The 9,432-nt window shown below is 52.3% G+C and overlaps 1 protein-coding gene across 1 annotated transcript in view; it reads left to right on the top strand.

Annotated features, from left to right (window-relative positions):
* Positions 1–3,494: 3,494 nt before the first annotated feature.
* Positions 3,495–9,432, top strand: part of ANKDD1A (ankyrin repeat and death domain containing 1A) — a 40,426-nt gene continuing 34,488 nt past the window's right edge. The window contains exons 1-2 of the mRNA XM_008567963.1: positions 3,495–3,542; positions 5,691–5,819. Of these exons, the coding sequence (XP_008566185.1) occupies positions 3,495–3,542; positions 5,691–5,819 (177 nt within the window). The remainder of the gene's footprint in view (positions 3,543–5,690; positions 5,820–9,432) is intronic.

Below are 9,432 nucleotides of genomic sequence, written 5' to 3'. Positions count from 1 at the left end.
ACCCGCGACGCAGGGGCCGCGGATCGGAGAGAAGGCGGAGGAGCCGGCGTGGGAGACCGACGGCGGTGAGTCCTCGGTGCAGCCAGGCCCGGGGCCGGGGTCCGGGGGCGGGCCAAGGCCGAGAGGACCTCCGCATCCGTGCCGAGACTTTTTTGTGGCTCTGAGTGGTAGCGCATCAGGCCAAGGGGACACTGGTCACGCGCGTGGGACTGGAGTTCGGCGGGGCTGCAGCTGGGACATTAGCTACCAACAATCAAGGTAATAGCAATCCTTTGTTGAGTGTTTACTTGTGTGCCAGGCCTTGAGCCAGGACAGGCGTGTCATTTGATCTTCACTGCGGCCGCAGGGGCAGGACTTGTTGTTATCTCCATTTTGCAGATGAGAAAACTGAGGCACAGGGAGGTTAGATGAGTTGTGGAAGGTCACACAGCCATGAAGCGGTAGAAATGCTGAAGGCCCCAGCTCACCCATAATGTCGGGGTTAGATGGGGACTGGAGACCATATCAGGTGCTTGCAGATGAGAAAACTGAGGCACAGGGAGGTTAGATGAGTTGTGGAAGGTCACACAGCCATTAAGCGGTAGAAATGCTGAAGGCCCCAGCTCACCCATAATATCGGGGTTAGATGGGGACTGGAGACCATATCAGGTGCGGAAATTAAAACCCAAAGGAGAGGAGCTGTGGCCTGCTGCGGGTGGGATGAGGGCACTTTAGAGCCTCTCTCAAGGAGTGTGCCCAGTGCCAGAGCCTCTAGGCCGGGCGGCAGCATCTGTGTGGGCATCAGCTAGCCGGCGGAGCTTTGGCTGCACTGCCTGGGAGACGGAGAGGATTGTGCCAGTGTTCCCCTAGTGTGCCCAGTGCCAGAGCCTCTAGGCCGGGCGGCAGCATCTGTGTGGGCATCAGCTAGCCTGGGGGAGCTTTGGCTGCACTGCCTGGGAGATGGAGAGGATTGTGCCAGTGTTCCCCTTGTGAGCCCTCAATCCCGCAGCCCTGGCTGAGCCCTGGCAGCTGAACCCAAGGGCTCTCCCCCAAATCCCCATAGTGCAGCTCACTGGGCACCTTTGAGACCTACAGTGTCCAAAATGCTGTATCTACCCAGCTGTGGGGGGCTCGATCAAGGTGCTAATTATTTCAAAGGGTTTACTGGGTTCTACCTGGGGCAGAGGATCACCTGAGCGGGCCTGTAAAGAATGTGTAGCAATGGAGCACTGGGTGTGTGGGAGGGAGTGCTGGGCAGAGGACCCAGCATGGGCAAAGGCTCAGAGGCCAGAGGGTGCAGTGTGCATCGAAGGTGGCTGGAAAGAGGGCACAGGAGGCATGGTGGATGGGAGAGATGAGACTGGACTTGATCTCATACTGACTTGACCTTCTCTGGCCTGGTTCTGTGCAATGTCTACTTGCTCCCCATTGGGACTCTTGGCTGTTTACCAACACAAACCAGGCCACTCCTCCTAAGCTCCAGCTAAGACAGAGGGTGTCAGAGCTGGAAAGGATCTATACAGATCCCTTTCCTCCCCCTCCCCCAATTTTACAAGTGAAGAAACTGAGACCCCCAAGGGGGGCATGACTAGCCCAGGATCCTGCTTCTGGAAAGTGGCACAGCAGATCCTAGGACCCAAGCCTCTGTCAGCTCACGCCTGAAGTGGCAGCTCCTCCTGAACCTGGATCTTGGTGGTTTTCAGCCAGGCGGTTAAGGAAAGAAAACTCAGGACACAGTGCTCGTCAGAGATGCTTTGATCCGAGAGGAGCTCTTCCAGAGCTTGTTCTGTTGTCTAGAGAAGGGTTCCCTCCTCACCTGCAGGGAAGGCAGACCCTTCTGGGGCAGGGTGAGGGTGGAGCTGTCCATTGGGGACCTCACTTGGACAGTGGTGTTTCTCCTGGACACCCCCTCTCCTGCAGTATTGACTTGAAGCTGTCTCCCCTCAGAGCCTCTTTCTCTGTTTACCTGAGCTCATATTTTGGTTTTCCTGGGGACTAGTGAATCTTAATTGAGGCAACATCTTCTAGTTCAAAGACCCCTTAAGAGACTGAATGAGTCCTGTGTCACTCATTTACTCAACAAATATGTGCCAGGGCCTGAATCTGGGTGTACAGCAGTGAATGAATCAGACAAAAATCCCTCCTCTCATGGCCTTATATTGTAATGGGGTAAGCAGACAATACGCCTAATAAATATGTGAACACAGCATATGCCATAGCATACGGAGAAAACCAAGGCAGGGAGGGACGGAGGGAGGATGTTTTCCTTGTTTGGGGCTTCACTGGATCAGGGGACCCTAACTGAAGGAGGCTGCACTACCTCCAGGTCTTTGGTCGTCAGAATTTGCTCTCTGACTCTACCTTGGAGAGGTAGTAGTGATGAGGACGGTGGAGGTGGTGGTGTGGGCACCACGTGCCAGACATTATGCGAGGGGCTTTTCATATCTTATTTCTAGTCATTATAATAACACTTCAGGGCAGCTCACATCCCCATTTAGCAGATGAGGAAACTGAGGTATGGGATAATTAAGTAGCCTAAGTCACACAGCCAGGAAGTAGTTCTGTCAGAGCTGAACCCAGGGCCATGTGATTGCCCTGGGGCAGGAGCTCTGAGGTCCATAGGTGTATTCATGAGGCCCTGGAAAGCCCAAGACCCTCTTCCACATGTGGAAGGCTGTGTGGAATTTATCTGGGAGGACAAACTGCATGAAAGGCTTGTCTGTCACTTCAATGTGTCCCAGCCTTCCCTTCCAAAATGCTGGCCACCTGTCCCTGGATACACAAAGGGGCTGGGTCCAAACATTCACACTGGACCAAACATGCAGAATGTGGCTTTGGCAGCAATAAACCCACAAGATTATTTGCCCTGTAATGCCTGTGCAAAGGGCTAGCAAATATTCGTCCTCTGTGCTAGTGTGGCATCCATTAGTCTGGGGATTTCTGGCGACACCCATAGAAGCAAAGTTTTGTGGATTCCTCCCTGTGCCCAGCTCTGGGCCTGCTGTGAGCTGTGGGTGGGTCAGGAAGGGTCAGGAAGAGTAAGGTGTGGCCAGGGCCCCCAAGGAGCTTCTGGTCTAGCCAAGGAGACCAGATATCCTCACAAGCCAGGAGCAGTCAGGATCATGGTTGCACAGGGCCCAGGGGATGAGCCCTAGACCATGTCGCCAGCCTGGAACACCTCCAAGGAGGATAGGGGCACACACCTGGGCGGCTGTGGATGGCCTTGCCAATGCTCTCCCATCTTCAGGGGTTTGCCAAATCTTGGTCATGTAGCAGCCTGTGTGGGGAGGTCCCTGACCTTGAGAAGGAGGATAGCCATGCCTCTCTCCCCTCATTCCTAGCTGGAAGACCCCCCGCTAGGGAAATGTGCAGGGGCAGGGATGGCTATTCACCTCTCCTCTCCCAGTGCCCTCATTATGCAGTGTGGGGGGCACCTCATATCCTTTTTTCTCCCCCCAGTGCTTACCTTGGAGAGGCAGCTGCACGTGGCCACCCGCAGGAACAACATTGAGAGGATGAAGGAGCTGATCGGGAGGAGGGTTGACGTCAGGGCCAGAAACCATGTGCGTATGAGCTCCTCCAAATCCAGGGGAACCTGGGACAGTGCCATGGTGACACCACCGCAGGGGGGACAGTTCATTGAGCTGGAGGCAGGCATATTTGCATGTGTTAACTTGGAGAGAGGCTCAGGCTCTGTCCTCGTTGTCCTCACTGTCTCGATGTCCCTGATACTTAGAGTGGTTGGGGCCTGGCCCAAGGTCAGGGTCAGGATTCCAAGCCAGCCTTGGGCAGTTCCAGAGATCAAACCCTTAACCCTGTGGCCTGTCTGAAAAGCACACCCAAGGAACAACGGTCAGAGCCAGGAGGGCAGAGGGTCACAGCTCAGCAGTCAGAGGCTGGCAGATAGGCAGAAGAGGGAAGGTGCTTTCAGGGACAAAGATCGAGCGATGCCTGGGGTCAGAAGTCCAGGAGTTTGGGACCAAGAGAGGCCAGAATCCGGAGACTGAGCGTGTGTGAGGCAGCAATTTCATTCAGCTCTCTGAGCGCCTGCTGTACCCACTGTATGTGTAAAGCTGCTGTGGGCCTGGCCTGCCCTTGGGGGGCTCAAAGACCAGGCAGGGAGGCAGACCCAGCCCCACTGACCAGGCCTCAGGGAAGGCCACAGATGCGGTGGTCCACAGACCTGCTGGGAAGGGGACAGAGGGAGAAGCCATTCCTTTTGTTGGGGACATTGGGGATAGGCCTGGGTGTCACACTGGGTAGCCCTTCCCTGCCTTGGGGTTTCTGGCTATCAGGAGCTTCTTAGAAGAGGTGACAAGGCCTGGGTAGAAGCAGAGGCTACATTGTCTGGGGTGACACCAGGGGTGCCACCTGGCTCTTCAGAGCCTGCCTGGGACACAGTAATAGTAACACGAGTTCTGGGATATGTCTGGTGCATTTTGATTTTCGGAGCTCTTGTCCACCTGTTTCCCAGTGGTCTCGCTCACCCCTGGAGAGGTGAGGAAGGCAGGAAGTATTAGTCCTGTAGTTCAAGGCAGGCACAGAAAGGGCAGCAGGTCACTTTAGGTCATGCAGCATGTCATTGGACATTGACTGAAGCCTCAGTCTCCGCTCTTGGACAAGCACTGGCAAGGACGCATGGCCTTGTGGGATGGTAGGACGCTAACCCCACATTCATCCACCCGTTCACTCATGCATCCATTGACTCATCCATTCTTTCACTATTTATTAAAGGCTTACTCTGTGCCTGGTACTGTGCTAGGTGCTGGGGAGCCTATGACAGACATTGTCCCTGCCCTCATGGAGCTGATAGTGTGGTGGGGGAGGACAGGTATTAAGTAGCGTGTCTCCCCAACAACTCATTCCCACTGTGATAAGCTGTCATAAGAGCATGTGGAGGAGGGTCAGAGGGGGTTGCCCCACCTGGAAAGCCTCCTGAGGAAGTGACGTTTTCGAGAGGCCAGGTGAAGAAGAACAGAGTTCCAGGCAGAGGGAACAGCATGGGCAGGAGCCCTGAGGAAGGGAGGAACAGCTGGTCCCCAGAGAGGGGAACTTGCCTGAGGCCACACAGAACATTAGTGTCTCCTTCATTGTCCTCTCATGCGCTGAAAACTGCAGAGGGAGGAAGTGGACTAAGGGTCAGAGGCTGGCTTCCCCCAGGCCTGCTCAGATGTGCCGGGGTGGGGACCACGATGCACTGCCGGCCGGGGTGGTCTGAGAACAGGGTGGGGAGTCAGGCCCCTTCAGCCCATTCTGAGGGAAGGACCTGGGCACTCAGGTGCCCCTCAGGGGCGTGGGGAATAATCCGAGGCCACATATGGCTGCCTGGCAGAGGGAGCAGTGGGAACATGGCTTAGAGGTAGGAAGTCGTCTGGTGTTTCTGAGAAGCAGCGGTGGGCAGTGCCAGGCTGTGCCGAGTCTCATAGGCCCCGGGGTTAGGAGATTGTCCCAAGGGCTGTGGGAAGCCACGAAGAGTTTTAGATGGGGGACAGATGGATCCAATCATTGTGTTTTACTATGTAGCCTTTGGCTGCTGCCATGTGGGGGAGGAGGAAGGGACAGAGTGGGGCTGGGTCCCCAGCCAGCTGGTCACCAAAGCCAGCAAAGGCCCTTCCAGCCTGCAGACCAGCTGTCCTGGCAGGGAGGGTGTGGGAGGAGGGCCAGGCAGCAGGTGGCGGTGGTTCCTGACAAGTTTCTGTCCCTCCTGGCAGGTGGGCCGGGTGGCCCTGCACTGGGCCGCAGCCGCGGGGCACGAGCAGGCTGTGCGGCTGCTCCTGGAGCACGGGGCCGCTGTGGACGATGAGGATGCGGTACGGGGCCCTCCGGAGACATGTCTGTGTGTGCATGTCTGTCTGTCTGTCTGTCTCAGGGTGGGGAGGGGCATCAGAGATCTCTCTGTGTCTGTGAGCCTGTTGCTGTTGCTGAGATTGTCGCTGATAGGCAGAGGTTCTCCTGCAGTGTGGGCGGGAAGTCAGTCTTCAGGGGCCAGTGCCACTGCACTGATTCCATTGTTAATTTGCACGGTGATGAAGATCTCTCCATTTTCAAAGGCCTTTCAGTTCTGAAAGCCTTTTCAGTCCCCCATGATACCATGCGAACAGGGAGAGGAGGTAATTGGGTGGATTCATGAAGGCCTGATTTGTAAATCACTAGGAGGAAAGTCTCTCATGGATATGGCCACAGGGCTTTGCCCTGGCTAATCCTTTATTTAACCAACAACCTGGATAAAGACTAATAGTCTTACTTAAATTGGCAGGCACATTGCTGAGAGAACACTAAAGAATTACAGGGCCTTGGAAATTATCTCTGCAGGTTTGGGAAAAGGGCTGAATCTGACAATGGCATTTGATAGGGATACATTTAAGGATCTAAATTAAAAAAAAATTTTTAGTTATAAATTTCCCTGCAGAGACCTAGTTGTCCGTGGAAACACTTTTCTTTGTTCTGGCTTCTCTCTGCTCCCAGGCCCCACCACGAGGGGGGCTTGATTACCAGCTGGGTTTGGGGTGGGGCAGTGACAGCTGCCTCCCCATGCCCCTGCCCATCTGCTTCCTCCCTGTACCTGCTTAGTCCTCATTTAGAAGAGGTTCTGGAAGGAGAATGTCTGGTCCTAGTTTCCTAGAGAAACACTGGAACTTCTTGCATCAATTCTCTGCCCACAAAGACGCCCACTATCACCACTGTGCTTTGTTATTCCTTCCTTCGGGGCTGAGTGAGAAAAGGAGCTAAGAAGGAGACAGTAGGAAGGAGTCCTTTAATACATCATCTTTGCAAACACAATAAATACATTTTGAAAAATAAGACGGCCTGGTGGGCCTGCCTGCTGTAGCAATAGCAGGGTGGGAGAGACAGTGAGAAGGGAAATCCTGTTGCTGGGGGGAAGGTCTCTACTGGTATGCCCCAGGGCTCTGTCCTGGATGGTTCCTGGGCACTGTGTGTGAGAAATGCCCTCACCCATCCAATGCCAAAGGATGGACACAGAGACACGAGGTATGGCAAAGTGAGACTTTAATGTCAGTCTTGCAAGATTGGGTGTCTGATGGCAGGCACACATGAAAAGATTACAGTGAGCAATTTATACCCTAGTGCACAAGTCCCTCCCCCAGTTCCTCATTGGCTGAGTACTATGGGATATACAATCTTCTTGGACATCACCTAAGTTTTATTACTTCCTTATAAGGCATTTATTATCCCCTTGCCTCTGGTGGAAACGGAAGGGATCAGGATAAGCCAGTGAAAAAGGCCCCCAGGAGTCCTGAAGAGGAAGAAGAACCAGGAAGTAAAAAGAACAAGGTGGCCAGCCACCATCTTGAGAAGTCACCCACGGGAAAGTACTTTCAGGGCTTATTACACTGCAAGTTAGTCAAGCAACCCTTATTAAACTATTTGTGAGAAATGTCCTCACCCATCCAGTGCCAAAGGATGGACACAGAGACATGAGGTACTGTGAAGAGAGACTTTAATAATGGCCTTGCAAGTCTGAGTCACCCACGGGAAAGTACTTTCAGGGCTTATTACACTGCAAGTTAGTCAAGCAACCCTTACTAAACTATTTGTGAGAAATGTCCTCACCCATCCAATGCCAAAGGATGGACACAGAGACATGAGGTACTGTGAAGAGAGACTTTAATAATGGCCTTGCAAGTCTGGGTGTCTGTGAATGGGACAGGCACATGGAAAAGGGCAGTAGCAAGCAATTTATTCCCTAGTACACAAGTCCCTCCCCCCACTTCCTCATTGGCTGAGTACTACAGGGTGCACAATCTTCCCAAATGAAGCCTAAGATTTATTACCCCCTTGCAAGTTATTCCTTTGTCTGGGGGCTCAGGACAAGCCCACAAAAAAGGCCCACTTAAGCCCTATGAAAGGAGAAACACCAGGGAATGAATAAAACAGAAGGAGCTGGCAACTAATTACAACTTCAAGGAGAGCCTTCTCTGTTCAGCGACCCTCCGGGAAGTTGAAGAAAACAAAAGGGGATAGTAACTAACTACCCATCTCAACAAAACGCCCTCAGATAAGTCATTTCTTTTGTTTTTTTTCCTTTTTGTCTTTTTTACTGACCGGCAACGGGATCGCAACCCTTGGTGCTGTGCCCACACCGCGCTCAGCCAGTGAGCGGGAACCGGTCTCCACATGGGATCCGAACCCTCGGCGGGAGTGCCACCGTGCTCCCAAGCGGCGCACTCTCCAGTGCGCCACCGGGCTGGCCCAGATAAGTCATTTCTGAAAATGAACCACTTAGATTATTTTCATACACTATTCTTGAAAATAAATCACTTAGACTATTTTCCTACACTGTGCATGGGGGAAAGGCTGGTCTAGGACTATGAGGTTTCCCATCACTCTCCCTCCCTGAGTCCTGAGCCTTCACTCTTTTCATTCCCAAGCTCCTATGAGCTTCCCCCTCTGGACTCTGCGCCAGCTTATTCGTTCCCTCTCTCTCATCCAGACAGCCTGTGGTTATTAGGGTGGCTGGCTGTCGATGTGTTCCAGGAAGTGAGTTTGGAATCCTGGGGGTTCTCTTCACAGAGAAGAGTCTTTTCTGGGAAGAGTGGGCAAGGGCTGCCCTCTAAGGCAGAACCCCATGGTGGCTGAGGTCAGTGAAGGGACTCTGGTGACTCTGGAGCACTTTGCAGATGTTTGGGAAGAGCACCCTGCAAACAGGTTTGGGACTGCCATCAGAAGAGGCACTAGGCATGTTTTCGTTGCTCCAGAGAGCTGGTGGGATGGAAACCACAGGCGTGCAAATTTCAGTGTAAAGGGGAGTTTCTAACAGTGAGCAGGGTTTGGTGGTGCAGGGATGTCCTGTGAGGTGCTGCAATGCTGCAGACTCAGGCCGCCTGCCTTGAAGATGTCTTATGGGAGATTTAAATGGTTGATTCTCAAATGCCAGTCCAGGATGATGTCTTTACCAGTCATAGCAAATCAGAAAATAAGGATGATGTAGTATGTTTTTCATGAAGCTGTATTTGTAAAGGATATATTCTGACATGGGTTTCTTGCAAATCTTTTGTTTTAGTAATGGTCCTTCTTTATGAAATGATGATGAGGGTAGATGGCTGTTTTATTTTTTAAATTTTATTTAGCAAGAAAAAAAAACATTTTCAGTAGGATATCAGCCTCTATTTTTAAAAAATTCCTGGTTTTTAAATTCTTACATGGGTTTCTTGCAAATCTTTTGTTTTAGTAATGGTCCTTCTTTATGAAATGATGATGAGAGTAGATGGCTGTTTTATTTTTTAAATTTTATTTAGCAAGAAAAAAAAACATTTTCAGTAGAATATCAGCCTCTATTTTTAAAAAATTCCTGGTTTTTAAATTCTTGAAGCTTGAATTCGCTGGACTGAGTGGCACTTACGGTCCCTGTGGTTGTATGATCTTGCTATGAGGGCACAGGGCCCAGGTGGCAGGACACACCTCCTCACACTCTCCTCACCTCTCTCGTGTCCT

Source organism: Galeopterus variegatus, unplaced genomic scaffold, assembly GCF_000696425.1.
Source record: "Galeopterus variegatus unplaced genomic scaffold, G_variegatus-3.0.2 Scaffold360, whole genome shotgun sequence".
NCBI lineage: Eukaryota > Metazoa > Chordata > Mammalia > Dermoptera > Cynocephalidae > Galeopterus > Galeopterus variegatus.
Note: the sequence above shows the minus strand (reverse complement) of the source record. Positions and strands in the feature narration are given on the sequence as shown.